The sequence below is a fragment of the Merops nubicus genome, unplaced genomic scaffold, assembly GCF_000691845.1.
Source record: "Merops nubicus isolate BGI_N331 unplaced genomic scaffold, ASM69184v1 scaffold32257, whole genome shotgun sequence".
In the NCBI taxonomy this organism is placed as follows: Eukaryota; Metazoa; Chordata; class Aves; order Coraciiformes; family Meropidae; genus Merops; species Merops nubicus.
The window spans coordinates 1-19,103 of record NW_008621508.1 but is presented as its reverse complement, the minus strand read 5'-3'; the positions used below and the strand labels follow the sequence as shown (position 1 = coordinate 19,103).

At 44.4% G+C, this 19,103-nt stretch overlaps 1 protein-coding gene across 1 annotated transcript in view; it reads left to right on the top strand.

Moving 5' to 3' along the window:
- Positions 1-19,096, top strand: part of LOC103776978 (TBC1 domain family member 8-like) — a gene marked incomplete at both ends in the record, with an annotated part of 31,039 nt that extends 11,943 nt beyond the window's left edge. The window contains 12 exon segments of the mRNA XM_008944509.1: positions 5,160-5,367; positions 6,534-6,728; positions 7,951-8,133; positions 8,518-8,668; positions 10,238-10,452; positions 11,361-11,478; positions 15,199-15,484; positions 15,994-16,123; positions 16,414-16,512; positions 17,056-17,124; positions 18,869-18,965; positions 18,968-19,096. Coding sequence (XP_008942757.1) covers positions 5,160-5,367; positions 6,534-6,728; positions 7,951-8,133; positions 8,518-8,668; positions 10,238-10,452; positions 11,361-11,478; positions 15,199-15,484; positions 15,994-16,123; positions 16,414-16,512; positions 17,056-17,124; positions 18,869-18,965; positions 18,968-19,096 — 1,880 coding nt within the window.
- Between the last annotated feature and the right edge of the window lie 7 nt (positions 19,097-19,103).

Sequence of the window (19,103 nt, the reverse complement as noted above, 5' to 3'; positions counted from 1 at the left end):
TTTCTTTTGCAAGAGGCTCATCTCAATATCTGTATTTTTTAAAAAATGCATTTTTAATAACATCATTGTCTGTATATTCTGAAAATCAGAAATCTTTGCTGCTGTTCCTGAGGCTGTTGAGGTCATCCTGTGAGCAGCAGAGGGATGAGACTCAGAAAGGCTGTGGGATTAGGCTGTGACACAGATTATATTATGGCCAGAGTCATGCAAGTTAAAATGCACATCTCCATGCTGCTTAATGGGAGAATAAGGTTTGGAACAATGGATTACAAAGGGATTAATGGCAATTAAGTTAATTGTCATAAAAAAACAATGTAAAGCTGAGGTGTTTGGTCACTGCAAATGCCGTTTTTTGGAGATATATTTATGTGCCATGCAATTTTACTGGAATGTAGGGTAACATTTTTCTTTTTTAATAGGAAGGTCGGAGATTTTACTTTGGTATAGGTTTCATCTACGTCTTATTTCCATCTCTTTCAGGATGCAAGAATATCCATTACATGCCTCAGATGTAGTGAGGAAATTGGCCAGAGCAGAACACAGGATTTAAAAGCTTTAGTGCTGGTGTCAGTAACGTTTCAAAAGTATGATGCATTTCTCCAGGCTCTAACTGCCCCTGTTTCTTTTCTTCTTGTCTAACTGTGAATTGCCAATGAGGATGACTTTGCTTCTTAGGAGTGCAAAGAAGGTTTTTAACACTGATCTAAGCTGAACCAAAACTGTTTGAAGTATCTTGAATCATAAATGTCACTTCAGTCTGCATTAATTCCTTCAGAGGGGTAATCCGAGAGCACTGTAAACCTTGAACAAGGAGGATGTGACTAGAAAGAACCTCCCTTTGTTGCATCTGCCCAGCGAAAGGCAGGGTTTGGATTATTTCTGTGTGTCACTCACAACAGACAATTACCTAACCTGTTTTGAAGGGTTTCCAGTAATGGAACTATCAGGGTCCAACCTGGTACTTCACTGCCTTATCACTGAAGAGTCTTCCTGAATTCTAATTTGAATCTTCAGTGCTGCTTTTGAGTCTGTTAATTCTTGTCCTAGCCAGCACTGTTGAAGAGATCAGATGTTCTCCTTTCTTAGAGCAACCATTTGTGTATTTGGAGGCTGGTATTCATCTCCTTGCTCTTCTTTAAACTACGCTGCCCTCTTTCAGCCAGGTTTTTCTTATCAGTCCTGATTTTAGCCCTTCTGGTCATTCTGCTTTGGACATTTATCACTTAGGCCACGTGGCTGCAGGCGTGGGGTGATGTGATACAGGATTGCCCCTTGACACCTCACCCATGCTGACCAGGGCAGGAGCAGCATGTCTGTCTCTGCAGCATTTCTGTGGCTGCTGGGCTGCACCTTGGTGCATCCCCGTGGGGTGCTCCTCTTCCTCCTGTGAGCACAAGGCCGTTGGCTCACGTTTAACTTGTGACCCCATTTAAGGCTTTTCTTTTTGTGGAATGAATGGCTGTTGGTGGAGTTGGTCTCCATGCTGCATTTGTGGAGCTTACAGTGTACAGCTGAAAATACTTGTAATGCTTTTTTTCCACACCATCCCATGAGTTTATGAATAATCAGTCTGAACCTGATCCTGTTCTTCTGCTCGTTGGCCTCTCCCAGCCTCACATCATGTGCAGATTTAATAACAGCGATCTCTTGATCCATCGTGCAGATTGCTGGTGAAGCCATTGAACAGAAGCCAGTCAAGGACAGAACCACAAGAAAGTTCTCTTAATACAGCTTCCCAATTTACCAGCGAGCCTTTGAAGGCTGCTTTTTGGGGACTCTTATTCAGCTGGCTTGGTGCAACATTCTTTCACTTTGATACAATTTTATTCATTCAATGTAAGGAAGTATCAAGACTTCCATAAGTTTTGGCTAAAACATCCATTACATCCCTTCCATCTACAAGTCCAGTGTTCCTGCTACATAAAGGAATGATGTTCAGTTTGTATGTGTCCTGACAAGTCTATGTTGGCTCTTCACAGATAACTTCTCCTGGCTTGCTTATGAGAAATCTTTCTTGACACATGAATTTAGCAGTTCTCCCAATAAACAAAACATATATCTTTGGATGTGTTATTTCCAAAATCTGTAACTTTCTGGAGTCTGAATAGCAAGGATAGTCTCGTAACTGGTCTCTAAAAGCAAGAGGTCAACCAGTCTGTTTAGGTTTCAGATAGGCAGCAAGTGACTCAGCAGAGTGAGTAACTTGCCAAGTTGGCTGCTATTGGATTTAAAGCTGAGAAAAATGTTGGACAGCGAGGACATAATTTTAAGTGTCCTGATACTTTTAGGCATTTTGTTAGTCTTGTGTGTTATTTCCTTTAATTTAAAACTCTTGGAAGGTAACATAGGGGTCACACACAAAGAGCTATTGCAGTTCAGGCTTGCCATTCACTTTGAAGTGCTGGAGCTGGAGCCAGTCCAGGATCTGTACTGTGCAAGTTGGGAACTGCACCTCGAAAGAATTGCTGAGTTTTCTGAAAAGTAAGGAACAAGGCAGTTGCATCTTCTTGCCTTCTGTTCTTCTGATGCCTGTGTAAACACTTGATAGACGTTGGTTTTACATGATAGCATTCCTCTTTTTTAGTTCTTAGGTATGGCTTAGTACACTGCATTTATTTAAAAAACAAACCACCATGGAAATTGTTAAGATAGAGAAGAAAATTTCAAACTGATTTGGCCTCAGGTAGAAAGTTTGTGTTTCTGTTCAGCATTGGAGGTATTGTGAAACTCAGGATGGAAGCTGTGGGGCCTGGTGACACGGGCCAGCTGCTTCATCTTTGCTGTATCACGTTTAAAACATGGCCTGTCTTGTTTTAGGAGCTAATTTTGTGTGTGGGTTTTTTTGAGTTACAGGGTTTGTGTTTTTTTAACCAGCTCTAATTTTGTTTGGCTGTATTTGTGAAGGGAAGCAATTGCTTTAAGCCCTAGAATTTGCCTGCCTAACAGGAAATATTTTCATGGTGTGCCACTTTCTAATAAAACCTCTCGTTTGAGCCCACAGTGGTAGGTGCTGACAGCATTTCATCCCCATAATACCATTTCTCTTTCTGGGATCCCTCCTGCCAGCAAGCTGGCCCCTGTTTCAGCACTTGTCTCTGAGGCAGCCCTGGCTTCAAGTGTGGTCTCTGCAGTGGCCCTGTGTGACCCTGTGCCATGAGTCACCGGGGGACGGGTAGTTCCAGGGATGTTGGTGTTGGCAGCTTTCCCCCTGCACAGAGTGAGGGGCTGGACGTACTGCTTGGGGAATTCACTCAGTTTCTTAGAACGTCATTCTTCAGCTTAAAAACTTGTCCCTTCTTGTCTGAAAGGCCCCACACCTGGAGGCTGCAAACACAAAAGATGCAGAAAAATCCTGAAAACTCAGAAATAGCAGGTTTTGCAGCATTAGGAACAGTCAACTCTTAAATAATGGGCAATCACATAAAGGTATAGAAAATGTAACAGCTGAGTAGATCCATGAAGGGTCTCACCTCTTAGCACAATAGCAGGAGAGCTCAGCTCTACCCAGACCTGGCTGCAGATGCTATCAGCAGCGTTCAGCTGTGCTGTGCAGAAATGGAAAATATTTTAGTGGTGAGTTAACCAGGAGGCATATCCTGATCCAGCTTTGTCACAATAGCAGATCGCTGTGGGCACTTATCAGAGTTGCTCTCACTGTGGAATTTTAACTCGGGAGCAACCTTTTTCTCTTCCTTCACAAAGAGGGTTTCTCTTTGTTCTTTGTGAAAAACAGGAGACTATTTGTCTGTTTTCCTTGGATAATATTATTAAGGAAGATAATGCTTGAGAAGGAAACAGCAGCTCAATGCTCATCGAGCACATTCTGTTTTCTTGGTTGGTTGCAGATACAGATCCTTCTGTCTCAGGTCTTGGTTTGTTCTGAATTGTCTTCCTCTCTGTTTCACATGACTTGTGGATTAAACTGGAATAAAAAACTCCAAACAATTGATTTACTTAGAGAAAGCAGAGGCTTCCTCTGTCTCAATTTATTTTTAAACGTCAGGGCTGGGGTAGGGGGAAGGTGTCTGCAGAAGAGGGTGAAAGAAGGAGCTGAGAGAGGATTTACAGCACCAAGGTACCACTCCCTGTTCTGTTTCAGCCCACGCTTTAAATTCTTTCAATGGAACAAAGACAAGCTTTTTTTTTTCTTTTTTTTTTAGCCTAAGGTGAATCATGTTTGGAAAAATTTAGTTATACTAAAGAAAATAATAGAATTTAAGCCCTAATGTTTTTGGAGCTGCTGTTGGTGAGCTAATAGCCATAGCCTGTTTATAATGTAATTGCATAGCTCTCTAAATTACAGCAGACTTCTTCATTAAAAAAGGAGGAGAAAAAAGTAAATCCCTAAAGCCATGTCTGCATAACTGTAGCTCAGCAATGAAAGCTTCATTTATTTAAACTTCTTCTTTTTACGTAATTGTGGATGGTTGACTGGAAGGAAGCCAAGTCCAAACAGAGTGTAGCTGGTGCTGTTACTCCCAGCTGAATCTGTAAGTGACCTGAAACTGTTCTGCATTTTGCAACTGTTCTGAGGGCTCTGTGATACTGATACCTCTGCAAGTCAAGGATGCAATGATGTAAATGTCACCATCATTAACTCTTCCATTACTGACTTTGGAAGTACTCATTGAGGAAATGCACTGCGTTGGGTGCAGGTGCACATCCCTGGGGTGATGTTGGTAACACTACTGGGAAGGGAAACAAGGAACATGAAGCTAATCTCCACTGCTAAATTCATGTTCATCAGATGAAAGATTAAGTTATCTCCTGGGCATTGAAATCTGCAACTCTTTGAGGCTGGAAAGTTGTACAGCAGCCACAGAAAATGCATGGGTAAATAACAATAATAATAATAATAACAATAATAATAATAAACCAAACCAAACAAACCAGCTGATGTAGATTAGCATCCTTTCCTAGTCACTACAGTAGTTGCTTTTGACGTTATTATTAAACAATCAAATACTGATTATGATTCTTTTTTGTATTTCAAAGTTGATGTTTTCTCAGTCTGCCCACACAGGCAGTGAAGATTGCTGTGCACGGTGCTCTGACTCTCTATCCCTCGCTCTCGGTGAGGGTCACAACAAAAGAGAACTTTGCACTGGATGTCCTGGCTTTCAGGGTCTTGTGATTGGCTCTTACTGCTTTCTCCTAAGGGATCTTGAAGCCAGAGCACAGAATGAATTCTTTCGGGCCTTCTTCAGATTGCCCAGGAAGGAGAAGCTGCATGAAGTTGTAGACTGTTCTCTCTGGACGCCGTTCAGTCGCTGTCACACGGCGGGGAGGATGTACACTTCAGACAGTTACATCTGTTTTGCCAGCAAAGAAAATGGCTGCTGCAATGTTATCATCCCACTTAGAGAGGTAGAGTTGTTTGTTTACTTCATTTCGGGTTCTTATCTGCCTGTTTCTGCCATAAGCATCCAGTGTCACTTGACTTATCTGCAAAGTATCGTTTGATGAAGAAGAGTAGGATGCTGGTGTGTGTTATGCCTCCAGGACTGTCATAAAGCTTACTCTGGGACTCATTAGGGCATGAGTTCCTAAAAGTACAGGTGACTCAATATGATCCTCAAAATGAAGTGTGGAGAGGTAATGCAGCAGGACAGAGCATTGCAAAAGCAGAGTCTTCTCAGTCCAAGACTCAGACAGGGCTCCCCTCTCAGCTCCACAGATGTGTCCATCCAGCTGTGTGTTGATGGAGACTTCACTGTGGACCCATTTTAAAAAGCATCCTTGCCTGGGATCAACGCTTAGAAGTGTTGAAACTCTCCCTCTGTAGACAAACTCTAGCAAACTTGTGAATACTTTGCAAAGCTGTAGAGCAGACAGAAAAGGGGCTGTTCTGGATCAGTGACAAGCTGCCAAATTTCCATGAAATCAGAGACTCAAGTGGAGGGAGAGCGCATGGGAAGGTGGTGGGAGTAGAAGAGGAGAAGGAAGCTGTCAGCAAACACCTGCCTGATCTGCTGTGGATACAAGGCTGTTATGATCTCTTAATTAAAGCTTTCCTTTCATCCTCAACTAATAACAGAGTAACATCCAAATGATATCCTAACTGTAGCAACTTACCTTCCACAGTTACAGAAATGAGAACAGTGTTGTATATACTTATTCAGAAACAACGGAACAACTGTTTCCCCATCTTCAAGAGTGTGACATTTCCACCTCCATCCCCTAGAATTTGATCAAGTTTATCCTTTAGTAAATCTTCTCTTAATCCTACTCCCCTCTCTTATCTTTCCTATCAGTCCACTCTCCAGACATGGGCCACAAAGTCCTTTAAAAACCAAAAAAAAAAAAGGAAAAAAAGTAATCTATCATAATTTTGGTGCCTGCTTTGAGCTTCTAAAGAGAGTGTGAAGAAGTGGTAGAATGTATCTAATCAAGGAAAACCAATATGAATAACCATGTTTAAAGCATGTCTGCATATGAATGCTGTGTTTGTACATTTTGGTACATGTAGAATATTTGATGATGTTTCTGTGGCTGTGGTGCATTATGTGTTTTCTGTAATGTTTCTGGCAAAGGTAATCAGTATAGAGAAGATGGAGGACACCAGCCTTCTCCCTAATCCCATCATTGTTAGCATAAGGAGCAAGACAGCCTTTCAGTTCATTGAGCTGAAGGAGCGGGATGCTTTGGTGGAGAACCTGCTGCAGAGGCTGAAAGCAGTGAACTCCAGCCACGCAGTGCACTCCAACAACTTGCAAAATAAGAACCAGGTACTCAGCTTCTGAGGCTATTTTGGGGTATGAATTCAACATGTTTATCCATAGGTCCCTTGTCCTGCCTTCCTTAGAGGGCTGATCTTACACCAGTGCTGCCTGATGCCTTCTTTAAAGACCTGCCTGACGGGATGGAGCACACCCACAGCATGGTTGTGATTGACACACTGTGGGGCACAGTGAATAAGGGCTGCCCTTCATGGAGACCTCAGCAATCTGGAGGAATGGTCTGATAGAGACCTCATAAAATTCAAGAAAAGCAAATGCAAAGCCTGGAAGAGTAACCCCATGCAACAGGAGGGGGCTGGGGGCTGGCTGGCTGGCGAGCAGCCATGTGGAAAAGGTGGAGGGATCATGGTGGACAGCAGATGGAGCATATAAAACAGCAGTACACTCTCACAGTGAAGAGGGCCAACAGCATATGGGGTTGTGCTAGCAGCACTGGAACCAGCAGGTCAAGGGTTGTTACTATTCCCTTTTATTTAGAACTTCTGAGGCTGATCAGGAGTACTGCGTCCAGTTTTGACTCTGCCCCACCACACAAGAAAAACATTGACAAACTGGAGTAAGTCTAGTGGAGGGCTAGAAGATGGTCAGGAGCTGGAGCACCTGCTTCATGAGAAGAGGCTGAGGGAGCATGGCTTGTTCAGCCTGTGTTCCACTAGCTAATAGGGAGTTACAGAGAAGATGGACCTAGGCTTTTCTTGGAGGTGCCAGCTGAAAGACAAGTAGCAACAGCCCCATGATGCAGCAAGGGAATATCTGAATAGATAAAAGAGAGAGATTTCCTCTCAAGGGTGGGCAGAGCTGGACCAGACTGCCCAGGGAGACTGTGGACTCCTCTTCCTTGGAAATGCTCAACTTGACTGGACACAGCTTTCAGCAACCTGGTCTGAGGGGCTGTTCTTTGAGCAGGGGATTGAAAAAGTTGGTCCCCTCCAAACTAAATTGTACTTGATTCTGTTTTTCAAATTCTAACCAAAGTCAAAACTTGTTTGGCAGCTTGTCATCAAGGACACTTAGAATTTACTAACAACTCCTGTGTTAAAGTAACAACCCTTTTCCTGACATACAATAGAATGATAATTTGTGTGAAGTCTTGAGTCAGGCTTTTCCTCCTGAAAGGTCTGAAAGGTTTTGATGCAAAAGGCAAAGGCTAATCCAGCTTTGTGTCTTGAAGACAGTTAAGGATGGTTACTGCTTTGATCCTGTGTTGCAGAACAGTCCTACCTTTGGATCCATGTGTGTGCTCAGGGATGGTGAACCTGCACATCTGGGAACAGAGGCTTCACAAGGCAAGGAGAGAAGTGAATGTGGAAAGGAGAACAGTTACTTGCTCAATGCAGAGGCACTAAGGTCAGACTTTCATCAGTCAGGAACGGCAGGCCTTGATTTTGGAAAGGTATGTAACATTTGGGGGAAGTTGTAGGAGTTTGGGGCCTGCCTTTTTTTTAAGCTAAGGTGACATTCAAACAGATACTCCTTTTTCATAACATGAACTCTCTGTTGGCTGGAGAAGTTAGACATGGGATAACAGCTTTTCTATTTGCGTGGAGTATTTTCTTCTCCACCACCTGCATTTTGTTCTGGTGAATATTTATAATTTTTCTTCCTGTGTTGTGAATTGTATATGCAAAATGAGGAAAGCTGTAGTCCTTTGAGCAGATTTCCCCTTTCCACTGGAAATGAAAATAACCTTGCGGAATTTAATACAGAAAATGCTGCTGTTTACCAGTTCTCACATACACATGATTTGTTCTTTTAAAATACACCTTCTTGTTCCCAGTCTAGGGAGCAAATCAAGGAGAGCCTGTGGGCTGACCACTTTGTAGAATATGGCAGAACCGTGTGCATGTTTCGCACAGAGAAGATCAGAAAACTTGTTGCTATGGGAATCCCTGAATCTTTAAGAGGCAAACTCTGGCTGCTCTTCTCAGGTGAGCACGCTTAGACGCGTTGGCTGTAGGCACCATCTGGTTCTGAACATGGCAAAACATTTAGGCAAGAAATCTCCCAAGGGCAATTAAATGTCGCTTATGTGGAGCTTCTGATACTGCTTACAGAATAGAGATGATCTGATCTGAGCTAATAATTGCAAGAAAGATCCTAGGTAGGTCTGTAAAAATTTCATCTCAGGATAATATGACATGATGTGCAGAAGAACTGAAGTAACATTTTTTTCTTCTGTGTAATTTAAATTAAAATTGACATCATGCTTTCATAAAATAATGTTCATCTTCAAGCAACAATTAGATTGTAGGATAAATATTGATTTAACCCTAGACAAATTGAATTATTGCAAAATAATGACGACTTGAAGTCAGCAGTCCTTCTTCAGCTTCTTAATGAGTGTTTGCAGGGGTAATAGAAACTAGAGATGGAAAAAACAACCCATTTCATCCACATATCTGGCGGAGCCAGAATGTGCCGATCTTCTGCTGGCCACTTCCCTGACTAGGAAGGATATTATCATTAATGGGAAACACATCAGCCAAATCCCTCCCTCTGGTCTTAGATCACATGCAAGAGATCCAAGGTGGACCACCACTGGAGGAATGAACAGACTAATGTATTCACTTATGACACATGATGTAGCAAAGAAGGGAGCAAGTTAATTCCAAAACCAGGCTATGGGGGAAGGAAGGACCCAGGCGATCAGTCAAGTCCCAATCATATAGTAAGTGCCAGGAGAAAGCCTCATAATTCCTCTCATGTCTCAGTCTTGTCCTGACATTACTGAGAACTCTTCTTACTGTGGAGAATCATAGAATCATAGGGGTTGGAAGGGACCTCGAAAGATCATCTAGTCCAACCCCCCTGCCAGAGCAGGGTCACCTAGAGTACATCACACAGGAAGGCGTCCAGGCGGGTTTTGAATGACTCCAGTGCAGGAGACTCCACAACCTCTCTGGTGAGCCTGTGTGAGTCAGGGAGCCCTTTCAGTAACCAGAACCCTCACACAGCATGTGCATTGTACAAGCAGACCTCCCAGCCCCACTGCAAGCAGAGACAGCTCTTATAGGGATGGCTTCTTGCCCCACCCCCAAGTTAATGTGGCAGGTGGGGGCACCTGGTGGTGATCTCCTCATCAGTTCCTACCCAAGGCTGGCCAGACCCTGTGTGAAAACCCGTCAGGAGGGGCTTTCTTGCCTGGTTGTGGACATCATCCATATGCCAACCCTCATTCAGGGATGGGGGTTTAACCCCAGCACTTCAGCCTACAATGTAATAAGTTTAGTCTATAATCCAGTATATGACGTGTTCAGACATTTGTAGAAGCTGTCGCTTCATGTGGAGTTTTTCGTCCTCGGAGGGTGTGAACAGCACCAAGCACGTATCTCCCAGTAATAAATCTGGCTGGGAAGATGGCTGCTCACTGTCGATCCTGAGGTGTTTTGGATGACGCTGTGTCAGGCAAGCTTGGCTGCTCTTATTTTCACTAAGCTTACCGTCGCCCTAACGCGCTCGTGCCTCCCTCTGCCCCCTGCCCGCGGCGCGGCCTGCAGACGCCGTGACGGACCTGGCCTCGCACCCCGGCTACTACGTGCGTCTGGTGGAGGCGTCCATGGGCAAGTGCTGCATGGCGACGGAGGAGATCGAGCGGGACCTGCACCGCTCGCTGCCCGAGCACCCCGCCTTCCAGAGCGAGACCGGCATCGCCGCCCTCAGGAGGGTGCTCACGGCCTACGCCCACAGGAACCCCAAAATTGGCTACTGCCAGGTGACTGGTGCCCCGCGGGATGACGGGCGGTGCTGCTTCCCCTCTTCCGCTCTCCTGATCCTTCCCTTGGGAGTGGTTTTAGTGGTGGTTTGGTAAATAAAGTCCTTTTAGTTATGAAGACGTTGCTGCTTCCCCTCTTCCGCTCTCCTGATCCTTCTCTTGGGAGTGGTTTTAGTGGTGGTTTGGTAAATAAAGTCCTTTTAGTTATGAAGACGTAATTTTAGATGTTAAGAATCATTTACTCTGGAAAATAAGTGCATAAGCTTGACAAAAGGCTCTGGCTTAACAAAAGTATTCCCTCAGCATTTTGCAAACTTCATTTAGGGTTAAGGAAGGGGGGGAAAGTGTTTCTGATGCTTCTCTCAGTCCAAAAGTGCCTTTCTTACACAGTTCTGGGAGGCAGTGCAAAGTAAACTGGCTTGCACAGATAAGATTCACATAGAGCACTGGAGCAGAGGTTTAATGCACTTAAGAAGAGGAGAAGAGGTTAATTCTGCCCCTTTCTTCCAAAACTGATGACAAATTATGAAAGTACTTTGCCTAACTGCCCAGATAGAATAACTTTATTTTCTGTGCAGCTCTCTGAATTTTCATTAACTTCAGACCATTCCAGATACAAGAAAGGGTGAAAAGTAGCCCCAGTTTTTGACTCTGTTACCTACTTTGTATCTAGGCAAATCCAATACTGTGCTTTTCTATATTGTTTCCTATTGCTCTTAGGAAAAGCAGCATACATAAGGCTAAAAATCTCGTTATGCCTTTGGGTTGCAGTTGTGTATTTGCTGTCTTTCTGGTTGTTTACGTCACATTAGGTTACCTTTCTTTCTTTAAAAATAGCCACAATTTAGCTTTGGTTAGTAGGCTTTGCTGTTACTAACAAATCCCATTTTCTTCTTTGCCCTTGCAAGTCTATGAATATTTTGACCTCCGTGTTGCTGTTGTATGCAAAAGAGGAAGAAGCCTTTTGGCTGCTGGTTGCTGTGTGTGAGCGAATGCTGCCAGATTACTTCAACCACCGAGTGATAGGTGAGTTCCTGTCTCTCTTCTTGCTAACTGGGAAGGATTAAATTCCAAATGGAACTGGGGTGAGTAAAATGCTCAAGGTCTTCTGAGGTCCAGATCCCATGGGAGAGGTGGTCCATGACTTGTGCAGTGTGCAGGGGCAGCAGTGGTGGCTGCTCAGGTTCCAGCTAGGGTTGGTTTTGGTTTAAAGGGTTTGAACTGCAAGAACTATAAATACATGCTCAACTTTACAGCATCTCTTGGGTTTTTTTTCCTGTTGAACAGAAGGCGGTGGCACTTTTGCCTGTTAGGTGAAAATAGAACTTGTATATCTTGCTTAGTAGCATTCAGTATTAGAGACTTGAGCTGTTTAAGATGAACCTAAGAAAGATCTACTAGTGTAGCTATTTCTGGTCTGCCCTGCCCGCATTGCCTGGCTTCTGGAGTATTTCAGGCTTGCATCTGAACTGGCCCTTTGTAATGAGGGCTGATACAAACCCTTCTGAACATGAGATGCTGCCTTAAGAAAAAGCCTGGTCCCTCTGCAGTGCGTGCTGCATGTGCTGCTTCTTGTTCTTTGCAGTGCAACTATTTTTAAGACCATTGTGCAGGCACCTGCTTAATGCACAGAAAGAGAGAGGCTGAGCAGGTTGATGTGGTAATTGTGGGTATGCACAAGAAAGAGTATTTGTTCTTTGCAGCCCCTTCCACCTCTTCTAGAAACGTTTGATAGCTTTTCCCTCTTTCAAGCTAAGTTTACTCTCTAGCTACAGTGTCTGCTGTTACACCATCACCATAGCAGAGGGAAGGATCAGGCTCACTTGTGAGGTGGTGGGGATAGGAGGAGATCCCTGGTGGCAGAGGTTCTGGGAGCTAGAAATGGTGTGGGCACTCTTGTGCTGTCTGGGGAGCAGGAGGAGACATCGGAAGTTCTCCAGTGTTTTGCTTGGAGGGTGGGACTGTCATCCCTCCCTCCTGATACTCTGCTGCTGCACAGTTCTTGTCTGTCACTGGACTGGCAGGCAAGGTAAGCTAAAGCAGAGTTATTCCAAAGTTAGCTGGATGCTTAAGGAGTTCTGTGGGGCTTTGATTTACATGTGTGTTTTTAGCTAGTGGATTGGGCACAGTGACTGTCCCACTTGCCAGAATTTTGTTTCTTGTCTCCAAACATGACTTTGAACTGCTATCTTGATGGCTTACTTCCATGTTAGTCTCTCTCCTTCCTTAATTAAAAAAATAATTTATCAGCTTTATCTGTCCTTGTGCATGTCTAGATATCATCAGCCTTCCTTGAGTTACTGATAACTTTGGTGCTTGCTGGGTTATTGCCCTTAAGTAGCATTCTCCACACACAAGCAAACTGGAGTTATTGCACTTGGCTGGCCATATCACTGCCTGAGTTGTACTTGATTTTGTTTTTTTTATCTTGCCTGTCACTCTATAGCTACAGCCTATATTGTTTGAGTGCTGATAGTCTTGATTAACCTGTCTCTCTGTTTTCCTGCCCTCTGTACCCAAAAGAAAGAGTACCATGACTGTAGCAGAGGTACTGCCATGGCTCACCACAGTGCAAAGAGCCAGGGACTTCAGCTCACAAGTTCCCCTGCTCCCCCTAGTCGAAGAGCAGCAGTGTAGTTTTGCAGCATGGTTGCTTCACTGAGCAGTTAATTCTGTGGCTTTGATTTATCCTGGATCTTAGTGTGCCCAAATCAGTGCTACTGATCTTCTCTAGCCTGCCTCTCCTCTGGTTCCTGTTGCTTGAGTTAGTGTTCTTTGCTTCACATTTCACTTGACCTTCTTTTTGATTTGCAACCAGCTCTTATCTAAACTTTGTATTGTTTCTTCCTGTGTAACTCTTCCAAGGCTCAACTTTTTCCTCTTTGTCCACAGTGCCAACACTGTTGTCCAGATTTTGATCTCTCTATAACTTTGGTGATCCCTGACCTTGGTACCCATCAATGTGCTTTTCCTCTTTAGCATTAGCCAGTAATGTACTGTCAAAACAGCTACTGAATTGATGACCTTGGTTATAACAGGCCTTCTTCTTTTTAAAACTATATTTATTTATTTACTTATTTTATAATGTAGGCATTTCAGTCCTACTTAACCTTTTTACTTTTATCACATGACCATTTCCATCCTTCCTCAGAAATCTACCTGCTTGACTTTCGTCAGTGTCAACACTTAATTATAATATCACCTTCTGTAAAAGATCTCAGCAGCATTGCACATTTATTTTAAACCTCTGCTTTTGCCAGTCTTTGCTGTGCTGCCTCTGAGCCTAGAATGACCTTTTTATATGTGTGTGCCTATTTGTCTCTGGCTTCCTTCAAACACCCCCTAAACCAGCTGCATTATTTTGGTCTATGTTAACTGACTATTAAACTGTTTGTGTTAAGCTTGTTAAAAGAAAAATAAACAAAAACCTGCTTTCTGTTGAGTAACTCCAGTCTGTTTTCTCCTCTGTTTTCTTTACCCTTCTTATTTATGACCATCTGATGTGAGAAGGCTATCTCTTCAAAGCAAAGCATCATGCTTGATGTATTTCACAAAAGCACTTTGCATGTCCCTGGGCACTTATTTTTTATCTGTGGTGCTGTAATGTTTGTTCAGCCACCAGCAGAAGCTCTTTGTGGCTTGATGTGAAAAGTTCTAAGACAGAGAAATGTCACAGCTGTTCTGTTGGCTTTTTTTTTTTTATTATGATTTTGATGCAAAGCCAAAAGATGCTGGCTCTCTGCCACAAATTGTCCAGGTTATATTCTGCTTTTGGACAACAGAAGTTTTGAGTGCTAAGGGTATATATGTCTCAGGAATTTCATAGCAAATAAAACTGTCTCCATAGCAAATAAAAGTGTCTTAATATTGGCATAATATGGACTATGAGAAATGAAATAATCTGAAAGACAAAATACTTGAAAAACTAACTGCATTTTACATTCAAGAACATTTTTAACTACTAGAGTCTTTGGTTAAAGCTCCTGATGTGGCAGACCTGGTTTGTAGACACAGGCCACTTCAATGATATAAAACTGTACTGATTCTGCAATAGCTGCTGACAAAGCAGGACTGAGCTAGTAGCTGAAACAGAGCCTAGATATGCTGCTTTTGAAAAGACTGCTTGGGGTAGTTAGGAAAGCTTGTACCTGGGCATTGAAGAAATATTTTTTCTTAAAATACATATATATATATATACACACACGCACGTAAGTAGATATTTATGTATGCACATGTATTTATGTGTAAATCTTTTTCTGCCTGCTTAGTGTGTGTAGCTATATCTGGATTTTCATCTGACATTTTCTTAGCTAGAATGAAAGCTCTGCTGCCCGCTTGCTTGAGTGCATACTCTGGAGAGGAGCGTGTACTGTCTTATTTTCATTGCATAGATCCCAAGTCGAGTGCTAAAATGCTTTAAGATTGCTTTTGCTAGTGCTTAATTACTATGTGCTCTTTTAACCAAACCCAACTGCTGCTGTTACTATTTCATTGCACTGTAAAGGCTCTTAGCAGAACCAACACAGTCTTTTTGCAAAAAGTTGTACAGTAAGGGTTATGGACATGAGGGTTGGGGCTCAGGTCACAGTAGGAGGATAATGGGATTTTTTGTTGTAGATGTGTGTGTATCTTGTCAGTTTAGAGTAAAAGAAAGTCTTACAGTTGTAAATTGACAGCGATCATGAGCTTTAAAGAATAATTTTCCTGCATCAGTCCTGGCTAATACTGTTTCTTTGTCACTTGCAGGTGCTCAGGTAGACCAGTCGGTGTTTGAGGAGCTTATAAAGGAGCAGCTTCCAGAGCTGGCTGAACATATGAAGGATCTGACAGCGTTAGCTTCCATCTCTCTTTCCTGGTTCCTTACCCTTTTCCTTAGCATCATGCCCCTGGAGAGTGCTGTGAATGTTGTGGACTGCTTCTTCTACGACGGGATCAAAGCCATTTTCCAGCTGGGCTTGGCCATACTGGAAGCCAACGCCGTGGATCTGTGTAACAGCAAGGACGATGGGCAAGCCCTGATGATCCTGAGCAGGTACGGCCACGCAGCAGTGCTCCTTCCATCACAGACAGTCCTGCCGTAAAACAGAGGCATTTGGGTGCTGTTGTGATACCAACAGGGCTCTGTAGGCACCAGTGGGACCCTCCGTGCTGCCTTGCTGCTGCTTTCACAGCCTCTGCCTTAAACAATGGGCTTTGCACCTCAGAGGAGTAGATGTCCTGTGAGACTTCCTGGCAGCGCTGAGACACGCATCCACTGCGTCAGCGTGCAGTATGTACTGCTGCTCCTCGTGCCTTCCCTAGAGTGATGGGCTTCCTGCTCCAGACTTCAAGGAGACAGAAGTTTTCTTTCTTGGGCAGCATTTAGTCATTTAGCTGGCTTGCCGTTCTTTGGATGAGTTAATCATAAAGGTATTTTTGCAAAGCCAAGCAGCCTGAAAAACAATTTATTTCTAAGTCTGAGCCATAAGACTTGTTTACTTATTTATATTGAGAAAAGCAGAGTGCAGAGTAATCCATGTTGCTTATATTTCTTCCCTTCAGGTTTTTAGAGCATGTGAAAAATGAGGAAAGCCCTCTGCCACCTATTGGTAATCACCACGCGTTCTTCAGCGACGACCAGGAAGCCTCTCCAGTGACTGAAATTGCTAACCTGATTCATGACTCCTATGAGGTAAGATACTGCTTCTCTGGGTCTGCTGGTCAGTTAAGCTAGAACGTTTAAAAAGAAGGTGGTTAAATTCCACATGGATCTTTTGAAAATTAATACATGTCTTTAGAGATTCCTTGACTAAGCGCTCAAATGCACAAGGGGAGAGGTGTAGTACAAATACCCAGTTACAGACTGGGTATACTTTTTCTTCAAGGACTCCCAGTACTTTAAAATTTTTATTTCTAGTAAATGAGCAATACATGTTTCATAAAATGCTATAAAAATAACAGACTTCTGTTTCTCTGTGGTAGAAATTTGGAGACCACTCTGTGGCACAGATAGAGCACATGCGCTACAAACACCGGATCCGTGTCCTGCAGAGCCACGAAGACACAACCAAGCAAAATGTGGTGAGTGGAGTATTGTTTCAACTGAGGTAGCCTAACATCTCCACCCTGGGGGCAGATGGCTTTTGTTTTTCAAAAGGCACCACCAGACCTTGAAAAACCATTAACTGACTGCAGAAAGCTCTTTCCTGGGATGCTGATGGGTTTAGTTTTTCTTTTGCAGCCATGTGCATTATTTTCTACAGTGGTTATAATGTTAAGAACAACTGCAGGAGCATCCAGCCCAGTGCCTTGTCTCTGACCATGGCCCTGGGCAGATGTCTGGGGAAGAGTTTGAGAGGGAGCTGATGTGATCCTTCCCTGACCTCCTGTGGCCTGTAGCTTAGGGACTTCCTGTGTTTGTTTCTAATAGCCTTTGGGGGATTTATTTTTTCACGAATCTGCCCAACCGCTGAACGTAAAGAAGAGGGGAAAATGGCAAAGGTTTTTCAGTACTGTGGCTTTCAGTTGTACGACATCAATAGGACAACTGCAGGACTCGTTGGCTTGAGTCAGTGATGACAGGAAAAAAGATAGTCACTAACATGTTTTTTTGTTATTTTTCAGCTCCGAGTTGTCATCCCAGATGTTTCGATTCTTCCAGAAGATTTAGAGGAATTGTATGACTTGTTCAAGGTGGGTCTCCCTGAAATGTAGGGTATGCACCTTTTTGAGGCTTCTGGGCCTAACTTCCAGCTGTCGCTTTGCAGAGCTGTCTCAGGCCTCCTGTCCTCTTACTGTTCAGGTGGGATCTTGTCATTTTGTCCTTCCTGTGGTTGCCCAGTTGTTAAAGAACTGATCCTTCAAAGGAAAATCGATTCAGAATTTCCTTTCTAACTTGCTGTTTGGAAATGGTCCATGAGAAATTAGGTTCTGGTAACTTCACATGCAGAATAAATTAAATCATAAGTAGCTGCTCACTGGGAGCTCTGCAGTACTTGTAAGTCTTGATCCCTTAATACTCTTTAAAGGAAAACTCTGTTTTGCTTGGGGGAAGACAACCCCACAAACTTGTGTCCTTGCTATTTGTTCCAAATTTTCTAATAGTTTTTCTTTTAGAACTGAAAGCAATTTTTACTAAAGTTCTTTTCTGTCAAGCTGATGTTTGAAAGAAATATTTTAGAAGTTATTTGGAGACAGGGACATCTAAGTTTATCCAACTATACTTGGTTTAGAGGTCCAAGCATGTAATTATTGCCCTTAATGGACCATTTGTTTTGTGTATTGTTCATAGCCATAAATAGTAGGTACTGAGAATATGGCTCTGGTGTGTTCTTAGTGTTATGTAGCCGTGGGGCTAAGAGCAGCTGTATCATCCTTCCACTAGTGGCTGTCAGATGATGCTGCTGGTGCTTGCTCTGCAGCACTTCCCTCCTGTTCCTTGCTGCTCAGTTTTGGAGCTTGGTCTGGCTTGCACTCCTCCCCTTCCCTCGTTTTGTTTCTTGGTGCTGGTTCCTTTTTCATTAGCTCCCTTGCTCCCCTGGGACAGCTCATTTTGTTAGGACACTGTTTTGCATGAGCCTGTCCCTAAGGGAAGGCCAAGAAGGCCAGTATACAAATTAAGAGGCCTGAGAGAGAATAAATGAGCAGGTCAAGCCCGTGTAACGCTTGCCCTGGATTTCCTCTGATCCTTTGTACTCCTGGATTTCCTCTGATCCTTTGTACTCCTGGCTGGTTAAGAGACATCCTGGGCCAGATGCGGCCAGTAGAGTTTCAGTAGCTTGCAGTGAATTTCTTCTAAGAATCTGCCCAGTCTCCCTTCAGGTGTGTTAACTGTCCACTGGAAATGGTGAGAGCCCCTGGCTGCTCCAGCTGAAGACTCCCACTTTGCTGTTCTGGCAGAGAGGGCCTGGGTGTGGCCATAGCACCTCACGCAAAGGGTGTTCTGGGTGCTCCCAGCCCCCCTGCACTGGGGAGCGCTCTCTGGCGCCCACTGCAGTGCCCCCTCATTTCTCAGCCCCCCTGCACTGGGGAGCGCTCTCTGTCACCCACCGCAGTGCCCCCTCATTTCTCAGCCCCCATGGACTGGGGAGTGCTCTCTGTCACCCACCGCAGTGCCCCCTCATTTCTCAGCCCCCATGGACTGGGGAGTGCTCTCTGTCACCCACCGCAGTGCCCCCTCATTTCTCAGCCCCCATGGACTGGGGAGTGCTCTCTGTCACCCACCGCAGTGCCCCCTCATTTCTCAGCCCCCATGGACTGGGGAGTGCTCTCTGTCACCCACCGCAGTGCCCCCTCATTCGCAGCCCCCCTGCACTGGGGAGTGCGCTCTGTCACCCACCGCAGTGCCCCCTCGTTTCCCAGCCCCCCTGGACTGGGGAGGGCTCTCTGGGGAGTGCCCTCTGGCGCCCGCGGCAGCGCCCCCTCTCGTTTCTCGCAGAGGGAGCATTTAATCCGGTGTTACTGGGAGGTGACGAGCCCGGTGGCGGAGCGGCACGACCCCAGCCGGCCCTACGCCGCGCAGGACCGCATCGACGCCCCCCCAGCCTGTACCGGCTGCTCTCGCCCTGGACCTGCGGGGAGCACACCGACCTGCTGGCCCACAGGACCTTCCGCCTCCTGGACGAGAACATGGACCGGCTGGTGGAGTTCAAGGGCTTCGCCGGCTGCTTAGG